Source organism: Mastigoproctus giganteus, chromosome 14 (genome assembly GCF_048544385.1).
Source record: "Mastigoproctus giganteus isolate SK-2022 chromosome 14, ASM4854438v1, whole genome shotgun sequence".
In the NCBI taxonomy this organism is placed as follows: Eukaryota; Metazoa; Arthropoda; class Arachnida; order Uropygi; family Thelyphonidae; genus Mastigoproctus; species Mastigoproctus giganteus.
The window spans coordinates 95,959,417-95,977,577 of record NC_143588.1 but is presented as its reverse complement, the minus strand read 5'-3'; the positions used below and the strand labels follow the sequence as shown (position 1 = coordinate 95,977,577).

The 18,161-nt window shown below is 35.5% G+C and overlaps 1 protein-coding gene across 1 annotated transcript in view; it reads right to left on the bottom strand.

The window, feature by feature from the left end:
* Positions 1-18,161, bottom strand: part of poe (E3 ubiquitin-protein ligase-like protein poe) — an 849,790-nt gene that overhangs the window by 752,223 nt on the left and 79,406 nt on the right. The window contains exons 5-6 of the mRNA XM_090388478.1: positions 11,005-11,192; positions 7,105-7,286 (exon numbers count right to left, since the gene is read on the bottom strand). Of these exons, the coding sequence (XP_090244604.1) occupies positions 7,105-7,286; positions 11,005-11,192 (370 nt within the window). The remainder of the gene's footprint in view (positions 1-7,104; positions 7,287-11,004; positions 11,193-18,161) is intronic.

Genomic DNA, 18,161 nt, shown 5'->3' with positions numbered 1-18,161 from the left:
GTTCACAACTCCAGCTGGCTTCCATTTTCTAGTCACACCGACCCAACTGGTCGAGATGCAGAAGCTTTTGCAATTTCTAATGACCTTGCACAGATTATACATTTACCTACAAGAATACCAGACAATCCTAACCATACAGCCAACACCCTTGATCTTTTTCTCACAAACAACCCTTCTAAGTACACAGTCAAAGTGAGTTGTCCTTTAGGTACCTCAGATCACAACTTGGTGATTGTCTCTTCTCCAAAGCAGCCTTTATCTAATGGCTATTCCCAACCTCATGTCATTTGGTATTACAAGAATGCAAAAGGGGATGACCTGCGAGATTTCGTTTTTTCATTTCCTTGGTCGGATTACTGTTTCAGAACTTCTGATGTCAACGTTTGCACTGATCATGTCAGTGAAATTATTCTTGTAGGAATCCTTTATTCCACACTCCACTTTAAAATCTCTTCCTTTATCTAAATCTTGGTTTTCCAATAAATGTGCTAAGGCTGTTCAAGAAAAGAATGTTGCATATCGTAATTGGCTTGTTTCCAATTCTTCAGTTTCATTTTCTGCCTACACCAAAGCTCGCAACAATTGTAAAGCAGTCATTAATCAGTCCAAACTAGATTTTGAGCATGCTAAGAGTAGAAAACTTGTTTCTTGCCCTAATGGTAGCCAAGCATTCTGGTCTCTTGGCAAAGCTATTGGCCACAACTTTTGCCCATCTCTGCTTCCATCTGTGTCCAGACTTGATGATTCTGTTGCCACTTCAGCCAAGGATAAAGCTGACCTGCTAGCATCCCATTTTTCTTCCAACTCATGTATTAATGATCTTGGTAAAACACCTCCCACCATTCCCAACATGCTCTGTTTAATGCCTCCTGTGGTCTTCTGTCAAAAAGATGTCAGAAGGATTTTGACAAATCTTGATGCTAAGAAAGCTCCAGGTCCCGATAGTATGATGGTATTTCTCCACTTGTTCTCAAAACCTGTGCTCCTGAACTTACTCCTGTTCTTTGCCGCCTTTTTTCAATTTCTTATTCCAAATGTGTTTTTCCTTCTGCTTGGAAATTTGCTCATATCCAGCCAGTTGCTAAAAAGGGTGACAAGACCCTTCCATCCAATTATCATCCCATTGCAATTACTTCTACTCTTTCTAAAGTAATGGAGAAATCAATTAATTGCCAACTCTTAAACTACCTAGAAACCTTCCATCTGATCAACGATCACCAGTATGGATTCCGTCAGTGTCGATCCACTGACGATTCTCTGGCTTATGTCACCCATTTATTGACAAATTAAATGCATAAGTTCGGTGAAACACAAGCAGTTGTTCTTGACATTTCAAAGGCTTTCGATCGTGTTTGGCATAAAGGTCTTCTAAACAAGCTTTCATATGGTTTGCCAACTGTTTTTTTGCAATTGGTTATCCAGTTCTCTCAATGATCACTCACTGAGGGTGATGGTAGATGGCACTCTGTCTTCTAACTTCTCCACTAATGCCGGTGTCCCCCAAGGTTCAGTTCTTTCCCCCACTCTTTTCCTCTTGTATATTAATGACCTTCTTCTATTGACTCGAAATCCTATCCATAGTTTTGCCGATGATAGCACATTACATTCCACTTTCCATTTTGAAAAACCTTACCCTGCTCAATCAGCTTCAACTTCTTGAATATCCGTTACCAATTCCTTAAATGCCGATCTCCAAGTAATTTTCCAGTGGGGCAAAGATTACTTAGTTGATTTCAATCCTTCTAAAACTCAGTCTTGTCTTATATCTCGCAAAAAGGATTCTTCCGCTCCTATGCTTATCTTTGGTGACACTCCAATTTCTAGGCAAAATGATATATCTCTTTTGGGGATTACCCTGACTTCTAATCTCTCTTGGCACAAGCATATTACAAATATTGCTTCCTCTGCATCTAAAGAAACTTGATTTTTTTCTTTCGCTCTCGGCATTACTTTTCTTCCAAACAGCTGTTCACTCTGTACAAATTGCAAATCTGCCCTATCATGTAATTGTTCCCGCATCTGGGATGGTGCCCCCAAAACCTCTCTCAGGCTTCTAAATTCCATTCAGAAGAGGGCAATTAGGTTAATTAATGACTCCTCTCTAACAGAGTCTCTCCACTCTCTGTCTCATAGATGTACTGTTTCTGCTGCATGCCTTTTCTACAGATACTTCCACGGGCACTGGTCTTCTGAACTGACTTCTATAATTCACACACTCTCTTTCAAATCAGTCCGAACACGTGCCGCCACCAGCCAACATCCATTTACTGTCCAACTACAAACTCACAGAACCAACTTTTCATCTTCCTCGTTTATTCATTCAACTTCCATTTTGTGGAACAACCTTTCTTCATAAGTATTTCCTGAAAATTACAGTCTACAGAAGTTCAAGTCTAATGTCAACAAATATCTTCTTTCATCTTCTCAACCTCCAACCCAAGAATGGTACTGAGTACGATAGGTTCTAATACCTCTCGTGTTTGGGGTTTTCCTAAGTCTGCTGCCATGCTACTATGATTGGTTGTATAGAACAGCAGTTCCCAACCTTTCTTTCACTCGCGAACCACTTTCAATGTAATATTTTTTATCGTGAACCCCATGCAACATAATATTTTTAATGCAATATTCTATATTCTTATATTCTCTGATATCGTATAATATTTCTGAATTTTTATTATAAAATATTTCCACTACTACGTTTTTATAAGCAACGTTGCATAATAATAAATATTATTATTAAGTATTATTTATACTTTGTAAAGCAGTTATTAATAAATCCAAACAAGATTTCAAACAGGTTAAGAGTAGAAAACTTGCTTTTAGTCCAAATGTTAGCTGAGCATTCTGGTCTCTTGCTAAAACTATTGGCCACATTTTTTGTCCATCTCTGTTCCCACCTCTGACAAAACCGGATGGTTCTGTTGCCACATCAGACAAAGATAAAGCTGACCTGCTAGCATCCTATTTTACTTCCAACTCACGTATTGATGATCTTGGTAATTCACTTCAAACCATTCCCAGCACACTCCATTAAAGCCTTCTGTGGTCTTCTATCAAAAGGATGTGTGAAAGGATTTTGATGAATCTTAATGCTACGAAAGCTGCAGGTCCTGGTGGTATTTCTCCACTTGTTCTCAAAACCTGTGCTCCTGAACTTACTCCTGTTATTTGCCTCCTTTTTTCACTTTCTTATTTCAAAGGTGTTTTTTCTTCTGCTTGGAAATCTGCTCATTCATATCTAGCCAGTTCCTAAAAAGGATGACAAATCCCTTCCATCGAATTATCATCCCATTACGATTACTTCTACTCTTTCCAAAGTAACAGAGAAATCAATTAACCGCCAACTCTTAAACTACTTAGAAACCTTCTGTCTGATCAATGATTGCCAGTATGGATTCCGTCAGTGCCGATCCATTGGTGATAGCTTATGTTACCCATTTATGGACTAATTCAATGTAAAAGTTTGGTGAAACACAAGCAGTTGCTCTTAAAATCTCAAAGGCTTTCAATTGTGTTTGGTGCATTAAGGTCTTCTAAACAAGCTTCCATTTTATGGTTTGCCAACTGTTTTTTGTAATTGGTTATCGAGTTTTCTCTCTGATCACTCACGGAGGGTGATGATGGTAGATGGCTCTCTGTCTTCTAACTTCTCCATTAATGCTGGTGTCCCTCAGGTTCAGTTCTTTCTCCCCACTCTTTTCCTGTTTTATATTAATAACCTTCTTCCATTGACTGGAAATGTCATCCATAGTTTTGTTGATGACAGCACACTGCATTCCACTTCCCAGTTTGAGAAACCTTGCTCTGCTCAATCAGCTTCAACTTCTTGAATATCTGCTAATTCAAAAGGTGGTAGATGACTTTCATCAACCGGTGAAATACCACCACTTTGCTTATTGGAGGCTTGAAGTTGTGAAACCCATGTTTAGTCTCCAGAGCAAAGTTTCCGGCATCCCCCTCCCCCCATACTTATCCTTCAACCCATGCACGGTACTAAGTACTATAGGTTTCGATACCTTTCGTGTTTGGGGTTTTCATAATAATTCCTTAAATGCCTATGTCCAGGTAATACTCCAGTGGGACAAAGACAACTTAGTTGATTTCAATCCTTCTAAAACTCAGAAGGAGTTTTAGAAGGATTGAAATCTATGGTGACACTCCAATTTCTAGGTAAGATGATATCTCTCTTTTGGGGATTACCCTGACTTCTAAGCTCTCTTGGAACAAGCACATTACAAATATTGCTTCCTCTGCATCTAAAAAACCTGGTTTCCTCTTTTGCTCTTGGTGTTACTTTTCTTCCAAACAGCTGTTCACTCTGTACAAATCACAAATTCACCCTACCATGGAATATTGTTTCCACATCTGTGGCAGTGCCCCCCAAAACCTCTCTCTGAGGCTTCTAGATTGCATTCAGAAGAGGGCAGGTTAGGTTAATTAATGACTCATCTCTAACAGAGTCTCTCCACTCTCTATCTCATAGATGTACTGTTTCTGCTGCATGCTATTTCTACAGATACTTCCATGGGCACTGTTCTTCTGAATTGGCTTCTATAATCCCCACTCTCCCTTTCAAAACAGTCCAAACACGTGCCGCCACCAGCCAACATCTATTTACTGTCCAATTTCAAACTCACAGAACCAACTTTTCATCTTCCTCGTTTATTCATTCAATTGCTGTTTTCTGGAACAACGTTCCTTCATATGTATTTCCTGAAAATTACAGTGTACAGAAGTTCAAGTCTAATGTCAACAAATATCTTCTTTCGTCTTTTCAAACTCCAACCCAAGCACAGTACTAAGTACTATAGGTTCTAATACATCTCGTGTTTGGGGTTTTTATAAAAAAAAAAAAAAAAAAAAAAAAAATTAGGTCCAAACAACTTAAGTAATGCTGAAACTGTGAACTACTTCGAGCTAGTAGTTCGCGTGGTGTGCGACAGATGTTAAGTATTGCTGTGTTTCCCTCGAAAATTTAAAATATCCCATGCTGCACATTTTGGGAACCACTCGGCAAATGTTTCCTTTCTAACAATGATATCTGTCAATACACTGTATATATTTCCTTTCTGTCAATAAAGATGACAAGTAAAGGCTCATTTCTAATCTTCACATGGTGACAGTGGTCTGGCTGTTTAAGTCTACCTTGAATATTTACCAGATTCTAAACTAATAATCGGTTACAAGAAATTTAAAAAAATAGCAAAATAAAATTTATAACAGTTATAGCACATAGCTATAGAAACACAGAAAAGTATGTGTATATGCTAACCAAAATATTTGGACACCATTACAATAAAACAAACAAGTTTTAATGAATGAATTAATCATCTGTCAGTCAATCTGTAATCCTAATGGCAGCTACTCTTGCAACAATGGAAATGTTCTGTTTTCCTTTTTGCAAGAATATGTTACAGGATGGCCTGAAAAAAAAAAAAAAAAAAAAAAAATCAGGTAGTGTCCTGAAATTGTGTTCTAATTCTCACAAGATCTTCTAGATTTTGTGAGAGGTTAGATGTTGTTGTTATTTGATTTTTTAGGAGCATTAACAACTAGGGCCATATTGCTCCGGGGATATGAGGTGGTCATTCTCTGACCTTTTCGCATCCTCCGTATTTGGTGGTCACGGGCTCGAACCCTGGTCTAATCAATAAGCGTGTGTTACGCACTGCGGCTCTTGCCCACCTGGCTACGGAGGTGCCGAGAGGTTAGAATTACAAAAGTAATTTTGTTTAGTAATTTAAAAGTATACAAACGTGCACGATTTCAAGAATCTGAAGACAGTCTAAAGATATTCGCTTACTTTAGAATCCATTGAAATAGTAGTAGAAGTTTATCTGAAATTTATCAGCTTGAACTCAATACATGCTGGCTAATAAACTGAGAGACCCCTTCCTTTCAAATACTCAGATGCAATTTTACAAGAGTGTCTCAGATTCAAAATCTCTTAATATCAAAGCAATTGCAGCATTTACGCATGCGAGCAAACATTTAAAAAAGTTAAATTTGTAAAATCAAAATTTAACTCAAGAATGGTTGACAACTGTTTATGCTTGTTTCTTTCCAACTCTCCAATGGTTATTTTTTTATTATTATTATTATTATTTATTTTTTTTTTTTTTTGTTGTTGTTCAATTTCATTTGCAACCCTCTCGTTAAAACATCGAATGTCAAGATTTTTAATTTGCTCCTATGCAGATTGTTTCTATTTGCTAAATTTTATTTGTTTCTAAATGTTTCTATTTGCTAAATTTTATTTGTTTCTAAATGTTTCTATTTGCTGTATACATTTTAGCACTGTGACACTCTAACACACAAAAAAATCCCTAAGCTATACACTGAATGCCCACTTTATTAGGTATGCTTTTCATAAAATGGAGCACCCCTTCAGTAACAGCATCACATGTTTGTACCATGCAAATAAAAACAAGTGGGCAGATAATAGGAATATCGTATGTGTGCGCGATTGAGTACAAAACAAGAAATTTAAATGACTTTGAACGTGAATAGTAGTTGGCGCCAGGAACGCCGGTATGAGTATCTCAGAAACTGAAATCCATCTGGGGCTTTTCACGTACACAACTGTGTCTCAAATGTATCGAAACTGGTCCTATTGGACCAGTCCCATTCCTGTAACTAAACAACATCCACTCAATGGTGATCCAGTTGTCAGAAACAGCTCATGGGTGTGAGAGGCCAACAAAATTTGTGCCGCATATTAAAAGATGTTGGCGCCCCTATGCCCTGCTTACCAGGCTTACTGTGTTCTGCCAGCCCTGATGTGTATATATACAAAAATTAGATTCAATACTTTTTTGTTTGTCATTCTAGTTTGGAGAGATATCAGTGAAAAACTGTTCCATTTCCATCAGTCTTAAAATTTTACAGGGTGTTTTTAGATACATTATAAACTGCAAAAGCAGTTTAATTTTTATTTTTAATAACATGACAAATGTTAAATGGAGAACTTAAAAGCCTTTTAATCTGATTTTATCCAGTTTCATCATGCAAATTTATCAAGTGGCTTCAGCAAAAAAGCAGTTCAGTATTTTTTTTTTTAGGAAGGAGCTTTAATTAAAATACAAAAAATTAAGTATCACTTACGAATTATTAACAAGTAGAGCATCATTTACACAAGAAGGAGCAACAAAACCTTTTCCAGCTAGAGAATCTTGGAGTTGAGATGCATAGTGTTGAACAGAAGGTAAAGTGAGGCATACTTCCAGAAATATATCTACTCCATTCAACTGCTGCAAACTGACCATATTTTTGCTAATTAACAGTGCCTACAAGATATAAATATTTAAAATTTTCAGAAAGTTTCAGTATTAAATATTTAAATTAAGTATTAATTTAATTTAAAATAATAATAAATACTAATTTAAATTAAATTTTTAAATTAGCAAAAACAGTAAAACGATCATATAGATTGAAAGTGTTCAAAATAACAGAATCAAGAACTTTGTGTCAGTGTAATGTACACTCCTGCCTATAAGTTTGGAATCAGAGCATATGAAAACAGCTTTCATCAATTTTTTTGAAATTAGCTATGACAATGTAAGGTTTAATATAAAAAAAAACAACATGCTGCAAAGTATTTTAAGATTTTTTATTAAACAGCAAAAAGTTTACAGCAAAAAAAATATTAAAATGATTAATACAGTAAACCCTCAATTTAATGGACTAATAGGGTAAAGGGGTGTCCATTAATGCCAAAAGTCTGTTAAATTGAATGTAACCTTTGGGGAGGGGACATTTTTTATTGTTCTTAATGTAAAAAAAAAAAAAAAAAAAGCTTTAATACAATATACAGTACTGTGCAATATAAAATTATGTTGCAATTTGGCCTTTGATTTACGGATATCAGACACTGTTTTTTTACGCCGTAAATTTCACAAACACATGCTACTGAGATGCCTTGTTCTAATTTCTCAATTAGCTCTGATTTCTGTGCCACATTTAAGTTCACATGCTTTCTTTTAACTCCTTTATCACTTGATGCCATTTTAAATTGTAAGGATCGTAAAATTATTTAATAAATAAAGTCACAATTCAGAAATCACAGAAACACTCTGTATACAACTTGAAAACACGTTAGCTTGAGGCAGACTGAGACCGAAACAAAGTGAGTCGGCAGACGTGCAGTTTAGTGTCCTGAGTCACGTTCAGCTCGCAAGTCACTGCCTGCTCTGTTATCTGGGTAAACAGCTATTTGAACAAGTTTTCAGAAAGAATAAAAAACAATTTCCTGAATTTGATTATAAAAATAAAAGTAGGTAATAATCAAAACAATAATGGAAATAGGTAATTATTATTAATTTTTAATTAATAATAACACCGAAGTTTTGTATAACCTAAAAAAAATAATATGATCGAGATTAATATGTACATTACTGTATTATTATTTGTCCGGTCCGTTAAATCCGAAATCCATTATATCGGGGTCCGTTCAATCGAGTGTTTACTGTATTAACAGCTACATTGATTTTTCATCAAAATATCCTCTACAAGATTTTATTCACTACCTTACACAGATGTGGCATTCTGGTGATTAATTTTACAACAGTGTGAAAACAACAACTAACATTATTTCAGCAATCTGCAAGGCTTCCATAAATTTTGTGAAGTGGGCAGACTTCACTGCCATAATGGTCTAGAGATGATTCTATAAAGGCTCTATTGGTCAGGTGATTGGGATGGCCACACCATAATTTGCAATACTCCCTCCTGTTGCACAGCTTTCTAGCAACTGCAACGAAAAGCTGTGCTTTCTAGCAACTAAACTTGCTAGAAAGTTCCCTGCACAGTTTAGAGTTGTGCTTTGAGTCATAATCTGTAACATAAAATTTCTTCCACAAAGTCAAAGTCCACAGGATACGGCATCATGTTCAAGAATGTTTTTTATAGCCTTCTTTTCTTAAAATTCTTTCAGTTCTGATGATGTCATCCACTCTAGAAAAACAGAAGCAACCCCAGTTCACGATGGAACCACCAATGTGCTTGACTGTAGGCTCTAAACGATGTGGCACCATTTTTCCTTCAGTTGATCGTCTCACATAAACTACACTTGGATCTAAAATTTTGAAATTTGGATTCATTCATCCAAAGTATGCTTTTCCACTCTTCAACTGTCCAATGTTGATGGCTCTCAGCAGTCTCAGCCCAAGCTAACTGTTTTTTTTCAATTTTTCGGCCTGCTACATGACTATCAAGTCCTGTTTGTCATGGGAGATACCCATGGACTGGAGATCTGCGAATGTGACCCCAATCCACAAAGGAGGATCAAAGGGAGACACAGGTAATTACAGACCTGTTAGTTTAACTTCTGTTCCAGGGAAATTAATGGAGGCACTGGTTAAAGAAGCATTGCAGGATCATCTAGACATGACTTCAGTTATAGCTCGGACACAGCATGGGTTTGTTAATGGGAAGTCTTGTCTGACTAATTTGATTGGATACTATGATGTAGTCACAAAGGAACTGGATGCAAAGAATAACTTCGATATCATATATTTGGATCTTAGAAAAGCCTTTGATACGTTTGCACATGGAAGACTGCTGCACAAATTGGAGCAGTGTGGCATTGGAGGCAAATTGCTGCTATGGATAAAGGGATGGTTGATTGAATACCAAACTGACCAAAAATTTTCTCTCACACTCCTCAGAGATGGACGATTCATGCAAATAAAAGAATATAATGATACTTGGGGATTTTTGTACAACATTAAAAAAAATGTAAACCATGATGATCTGTTGAAAAGGTGTAACACACTTGAAATTAAATTAAGCGACAAAAGTGAGTGTGATGTAAATGGTGAAGATTTGTGTAAGGAAATTTAGATGCTGATAAGGCTTTTGCCTGATAAGATACCTGATAAAGACTTAAGTATTTTGAAATTTATAAGTAACAATAAATTACATGATACGTTGCCAAATTTATGGGTAGCATTGAGAGTTATGCTGACAATTCCACTAACTGTAAGCAGTTTTAGCAAATTGAAGCTAATAAAACATATTTGTGATCATCAATGTCGCAGACAAGATTAAATTCATTAGCAATACTATCAACTGAGAAAGATGTGGCTGCAGCAAATTCGGATTTTACCGATGTCATTAATAAATTTTCTGATATAAAATAAAGGAAAGGAATTTCATTTGGCACTCAATAAAAATATGACATTTGGTGTTAATAACAAAAAATTCTACTTAAATTTTTGTTTTGCATTTTTAAATAGCTTTGATGTAACTTGTTGTAATGTAATGTAAAATCTATATTTATTCTGTAAGCATCTACTATTAAGTATTGTCAAGTGTCAGTCTGTCTTCAAATCCTACCACTTCCAGATGGGATACTGATTTAAAATTTAGTATAAATATAGGTGATTGGATACAATGCTATATGCATCCCATTTCTTTCATATGAGCGGCTGAAATTTAATTATAGAAACTATTATTATTATATAAATTAAAGGCAAGCGTAACTGCAACCCGCTGCTATTATTTTAATAAATGTCCTTATAAAAAATTGACTCTTTTGTAAAATTTTTTTTTGTTAATATTTTAATATGACAGTTAAAACATTATAAATATTCTGGTTGTCTTTTTTTGTGTTTACATTTGTCTTTCTAACTTTTCTCTAGCAAAAATAAAAATATTAACTCAATAAAAACACCTTAAATTTTTTCTATCTGGAAGGGGGCACAGGAATGCCTCCCTGCCTGTGGCGCAAATATACCTCAGGCTGCTCTGCATACAATGTAAGTTTTCCCTCTGCACTACCCACCAGACCTGCCCACATGATACACAGAGTGCAGGTGTAATAACTGTCATGTTCTTTTGTTTGAAGATATCGATTAAAATAACATGAACTGTAAAATCTTGGTATACAAAAAAAAAGCATACTATTATCTAATATCTGCGGCTGGGTAAGGATTACCATGAAATAGTAAGTACACTAAAAAATACCACTAATATTAAAAAAAGTAATCCATTTATTTTGATTACCTTTGATTCTTGGCCAGGATCAGGAATATGAACAATAGTTGTATCCCCATCTTTGTCAACCAATTCTAAAGGCCCTTCTTGTTTTTGTGAGGCAGGTACTTCTAATAAAGGTGTCATTAACTGTTCCAAAATTGTGGCACTAGGGTCCAAACGGGGTCGCTTTGGTTCTTTAATATCTTCGTGACCATCTATTTTAACAAAGTTTTAAAACATTAACATTATAATAAATCAAATATGACTTAACTCTTTCGTGAGGGAGTTTGCCAAACATCTGGGTGCATGGTAGTGATTTTTCCAGGGCAAGCTCTGTTGAATAAATTTTTTTATGGTATTTTTAAAAATTGCAAAAATGAAAGCTTTGTACACAAATGCTTAAAAATTAATCTGTTTTTATTTTGGACTGATTGCCCAGCATTACAGTTAAATTATTGCAAAAATGAAATCAGAACTAACAAAAAAATCCTAAAAAAATTATGGTTATTTTTTGATGCAATAATTCAACTTCATCAACTTGTGGATCTAAATTCCCAAATTTTGGCCATTTTAAGCACAAAATGACAATGGCTAACAAGTGCAATCATGTTTAAACTTTTAAAGTAACTGACTTTTTTGTTGTTATTTATTAAAAACTCTATTAACTGTAAACACAGAGAAGAGGCAGCAGAAGACTAAGAAAATTCATGTCAATAAACACATTGTTTGAAATGTATTTGAAACAACCCTGAAAAACATAAATAAACATGTGTACTCCTCAGAGCTCACACAAGAAAAATGTATATACATATGTACTCCTCAGAGCTCACAGCAGAAAAATACAAATAAACATATATGTATATTCCTGAAAGGGTTAAGAGAGAGAAAAAAAAAAGTTTCTATTTATGTTCAAAGCAGAGCCATACAGAAAGGAGCATTAATATCTTCATTGTTCCATATCCACACATATTAAACAGGCTTTTTTTTTTTTTTTTTTTGCTTAATTATATATATTTAGACAAATATCTTGCTCATTCAAGTTGACTATTTGACAGGTCAATACAATATCACATCAATTATTTGTTTAAATTGATTATATTTTCCTCAAGTGATTCAAAAATAGGATTAAGGTAAATGCCAAAGGAACTTTGGTTCCTTTGGCATTACCTTAATCCTATGTGATCATTACAGTACGTTGTAATGATCACAAAATACATAAGGAAGCTTGTGCCAAAGAAGCAGCAGAAGGATTAAATAAAGAAGAAAAGTTATTTTTTGATGAGTTTGGAGCTTAACTGTGAATGGTGAATAGCTGAATGCATGTGTTCAGACTGGGCTGAAAGGTGGGGGATGGAAACAGGTGGAATTATCAGATATTAATTTAGAAAAAGTCTTCAAAAGAAACAAGCAACAGAAATAAGTGTATGTGAGATAGAGAATGGAGTGAGTTTTGGATAAAGCTTAGAAGTTTAACTGAGGTTCTACTGGCAAAACTCCATATGTTGAAACAATATTTCATGGCAGGCTGGAGTTGCAATTTGCACAGAGTTAGTATTCAGAAAAATAGCAACTATGACAACAAAAGATAAATTAGTGTTTTTCTGAAATGAAGGGGAACCTAAATCTGTGATATGGTTATGTCAAGTAGTTAGTGTTATTCCCAGTAAACATGAGTCCTGGCCTAGGGATCTGAATGTTGAAGATGAGCAAGACCCTTTTCTACAAAAAAATAAGACTGTTTTCTAATTCACATAAGGTAAATTAAACAAGTATTGCATTATCTTCTCACTGTATAAAGTAGACTAAGTTGCTCTCCCTTAGGTTTAAAGATTCCTAATTTTCTATGACAAAAAAGCCATCATTGTCTCCAGAAGTCCTGTTTTAGTGTACACAGGGGTGTACACTAAAACAGGACTTCTGGACAGGACAACGTTTTGACACACCAGGCACAATGTTATATGATGTTCCTAGAACTGAATTTTTGTGTATTTGGGAAAACAGGACATTTACTGGCAAAAACGTCATTCATTTTTGTATGAAACATTTTGAGCTCGATTCTCCAATAAATCTCATAATATATATACTTACATTTATACATCTTTACTACTTTAAGTAATATACCCTTTATTTAAGTCCACCTACTTCAGGGTATCTGTGCTATATCCCAACTATGGCATGAATTACATGGGCCAGTTGTGGGTGTACCACATAAACGTGTACAGTGAGTTCTTCTCTGTATACTCAAGTTCTGTTTACACAAATTCGAACTTACACGACCCAATATTTAGACATTTATGATTTATTTGCATGCCAAACTCGAAATTACATGACATAGTATTTATGTTTTCATTTTATTTGCACATCTAACTTGTAGTCACATTGAGTGAGAGTAAGGTAAGCGGATTACTCATCCATCATGATACCACATTGGATACTATATTCCCCACTTTTGGAATCTTGATGTTGTTGGCCATGCTGAATAGACATAAAGCAAAGTACTTTTTTTTGTTTATTGTGACTTTAGTTTGATATTGAAAGTTTAATAAATTAATAACCTCTAAGTGTGCAGCAAGTGATAATGCTACTGGCAGTGCAGAAAAATGGGCCAGAAAGTCCATAACTTTGGATCAAAAGCTGGATGTGATAAAGCACTATGAAAGCAGTCAGGTGAATGCAATAAGGAATGTGTTGAATATAAGCAAAATCACCTAAAAACATTAGAACAGGGATTCTCAACAGGATGATATCTCCCTCAAGGGGGAGAAAAAATCATGGGTATTACAATGGTTAGTGGCCCTCCAACGTTCATCCCTACCCGACGATATCTTATTCCTTAATATTTGATTTCTCTTATTGGGTTTTCTTTTCCCCTGAGACAATGGATTATTAACATATAGCTATCCCTTCTAATGGCATACATTCATTATTTTGATAATGACTGTAAATTGCAAGAGATGCTGTTTGTAAAATCTATAGAAACTGACTATAGTGGAGCAGCCCTAGACTAAGCACGAGTAGCACAGTGGTATTGTCACTGTCCTCCCCACATCGGGTGGAAAAGGACCTGGTTCGAATCCCGTCAACGAACCGAGGAACTTTAATGGGCTTTTTTCACTACATGGCTGAGTTAGTTGGTCTCAGGCATAGATAGCAAGGTGTTTTCCCCCAGAAACTGGGGTTTTTTTATCCAGCAAAGCAGGCAAATTACAGACACAATACATAAAAAAACAGGTATGTACTCATTTACGGACAACCCTAATATAATAATTTGATCTGAATTTGATACACTGGAGCAGCCATTTTTGCTGCTGTAAAAACACAGTTTAATGAAAAACAAGTACCAGTGGAAAATTTGGTATCCTGTGCCCCTGATGGTGCTACCTCCATGGTTGGAAGACAAAGTTTTTATAGCCCACCTAAAGGAAGTACCTCCCAAAGTTCTTGCAATACACTGCGTTGTGCACCATCATCTGGTTGCAAAAAACATTAGTCAGTTCTTTATCAATCTCTCAGTATAGTTATTAAAACCATCAATAAAATAAAGTCACATAGCAAATATGATTGCCTTTTTTGAAAATTTTATGTTGATAATGAAGAACAGCATGTGAAGCTTCTTTTACATACAGAAGTCAGATGGCTTTCTAAAGGAAAGTCACCTTTTCTAAAAACTGTCTAACATGATTTGTAAACCTTTTTGATATGATAATTAGTTTTTTAGAAAGTAAAGGAGCCACAGATTTAGCAAAGGAGATCAGAAAACAGACCATATATTATATGGCTTGGATTTATTGAAAACTTAAAGTATCACTTCAACTTCAAGGGAAATTAATTATGGTGATAGATGTTGTTGTTGTTATTTGGTTTTTAGGAGCATTAGCAACTAAGGCCATATTGCTCCGTGGATATGCGGTGGTCATTCCCTGACCTTTCCCGCATCCTCCGTATTTGGTGGTGACGGGTTCGAACCCTGGTCTAATCAAGAAGCGTGTGCTACGCACTGTTGCTCCTTCCCACCTGGCTATGGAGGCGCTATGGTGATAGACTACAAACGCGTAGTAAAAGCCTTCACTGAAAAACGAAATATTTGAAAGCAATTTAAACGAGACAACAATTTCATGGTATGCAAGAGTTAGCAGAAACCAATGAAACTCTCACAGAGAATGATCTTAAGAATTATTCAGACTATTTGTATTCTTTAAAAGGTGAAATGAAAAATAGATTTTCAGATTTTCTTTATTTTGAAGTGAAGCCATGGATGTAAGATACAATTGGATGCAATGCCAAGTCTGCTAGTGAAGAAATTCAATAATTCATTGAATAAAAATTTAACAAAGAATGCAAATATAAATTCGAAAAAGGTGGAATGGCTGAGTTGTGGGGATCAAAAACAACTAAACTTCTTTATCCAAACAATGTGGTCTGAAATGGCAAAAGTACTTGTTTTCCAACATCTTATATGGTTGAAAGTGGTTTTAGTTCAGTAAATAAAATATTAACAAAGGAAAAAAACAGAATTGATATACAGTAAACCCTCGATTTAACGGACCCGATATAATGGATTTCGGATTTAACGGACCAGACAAGTAATAATAAGGCAATGATATATTAATCCCGACCATATTATTTTTTTAGGTTATATAAAACTTCGGTGTTATCATTAATTAAAAATTAATAATAATTACCTATTTCCATTATTGTTTTGATAATTACCTACTTTTATTTTTATAATCAAATTCAGGAAATTGTTTTTTATTCTTTCTGAAAACATGTTCAAATAGCTGTTTTCCCAGATTATAGATAAGAGCAGGCAGTGACTTGCGAGCTGAACATGACTCGGGACACTAAACTGCACATCTACCGACTCGCTTTGTTTCGGTCTCAGTCTGCCTCAAGCTATCGTGCGGTCAGGTTGTATACAGAGTGTTTCTGTGAATTCTGAATTGTGACTTTATTTATTAAATAATTTTGCAATCCTTACAATTTAAAATGGCATCAAGTGATAGAGGAGCTAAAAGAAAGCGTGTGAAAAATGTGGCACAGAAATTAGAGCTAATTGAGAAATTAGAACAAGGCATCTCAGTAGCACATGTTTTCGAAATTTACAAAAAATTTACGTAAAAAAACAAACTGCTTCTGATATCCGTAAATCAAAGGCCAAATTGCAACATAATTTTATATTGTACAGTACTGTATATTGTATTAAAGCTTTTTATTCACATTAAGAACAATAAAAAATGTCTCCCCAGGTTACATTTGATTTAACAGACTTTTGGCATTAAAGGACACCCCTTCTCCCCTTTTAGACCGCTAAATCAAGGGTTTACTGTATGTTCAAAAGGAGACATTAGAATTAAACTTATAACGTCATACCAAACAGAACTTTTAGCTGAAAAGCATCAGGCTCAGGGATCCCATTGAATAAAAAGAGTAAGTATAAAGTATTTTCTTGTTTAAAATTTCATGGGGACAATTAAGAAAAAAAATTATCTAAAAAAGCTCTTGGGGGGGGGACGATAATTAAAAAAAGTTTGAGAAACATTGCATTAGAGGAAATGAGAAAAAAATCAAGGAAAATATTAAATCAGTCACATCACTGTGTGTCACATTACTCTACAACACATAGAGTTGGTTTGGTTTGGTTTTTTTTTTTTTGGTTTTTTTAGGAGCATTAGCATCCCAGAGCAATATGGCCTTAGTTGCTAATGCTCCTAAAAAGCTATAGATAAATATTGAGAACTAAAAGCAGTAATTGAAGAAGACAGGTACACAGCCAAACAAATCTTCAATCAGGATGAAGCCAGTCTCTTCTGGAAACAAATGCCAAACCACACCTACATTGCATTAGAAGAAACAAGAATACCAAGTTTCAAAGCCTCTAAACATGCCTGACTCTGCTTTTAAATGACAATGCAAAGAGTTATTGCAACTTGAAGCCTCTGCTGCTCTACCATAGCAAAAATTCATGGGTGCTCAAGGGCTACAATTCCTTGCAAGTCTACTGGTATGCCAATAAAAAAGGGTAGATAACAAGTAGCATCTTCAGCAATTACTTTAGTAAAAAGAGATGCATCCAAAATTGAAGTCCTACTGCATGCAGGAAGAAATTTTTCAAAATTCTCATTATCCTGGATAATGTTCCAAGTCATCTGCAGCCCATCAATATGAGTGACAACATCAAAGTTGGTTTTTTTTGCCACCCAACAGGACCAAGGTGTAATAAAAACATTCAAGTCATATTATGGCTTGAAACATTCATATAATATTATAGTCTCTACTATGACTAAAATTGTCAACCAGATAGGCAATTCGAAAGTTTCTGTGAGAAACTTTTGGGAAGGTGTTCACCATAAAATTTGTTCTTTTGTTAATCAAGTCTGCATCGATGGAAATTCCACAGCCATGCATGAACGGTGTGTGGAAGAAATTCTGCCATAACTCTAAATGCTTCGATGTGGATGACACCACTAGTGATACTATTAAAGACAGCACTAGGATGGCCTCGTGAGCTGGCTTCGATGAAGTCGACAAAAATGAAATTGAAAAGTTGCTCAAATCTCAGACAATAGAATTGGGCACTGAAGAGTTGTTGGAGATGGAGAAGGTAGCCACAAAAGATGCAGCATCAGCATCCACTGGCTAGCAACAGCCACCAGGCTGCAAACTTAGAGTGAAATGCCTAAAGGAGGCCTTCCAACATCTTGAATCCTGCCTTATGCTATTTGAAGATGATCCCAACATGGACATGAACTCTATGGTTAGGAGAAAACTGTTGGAATGTGCTGCTCCCTGTCAAGAAATCCTCTGAAAAAAGAAAGTCACAAACTCAACCAATTCTGGACACCACCTTCAGGAAGGTATCATACACCATACTGATGTCATGTGACCATGTTTTCGAGCATCTTGTATCAACTTCTGTAATGTGACCTTTTTTGGTAATTCTCATTCAACCCCTATAAATGTCCCTTATACCTGTCCAAAGTTTCTTGCTGTCTCCTCATGTCATAGTTATTCTCTGGTACACCACCATACCAAATCTTGTCCCGCTTATCGCAAGCTGCGCAAGTTACACCATGTTTTCTATATGTTCTGTTAGTTTGTCAAGTAGTGTAGTATGGCCCAAGTTAACGTTTTTCTATTAGCTGATCTCAGGGAAGTGGAGGGGGTGCCCTCAAGCAAATCAATGT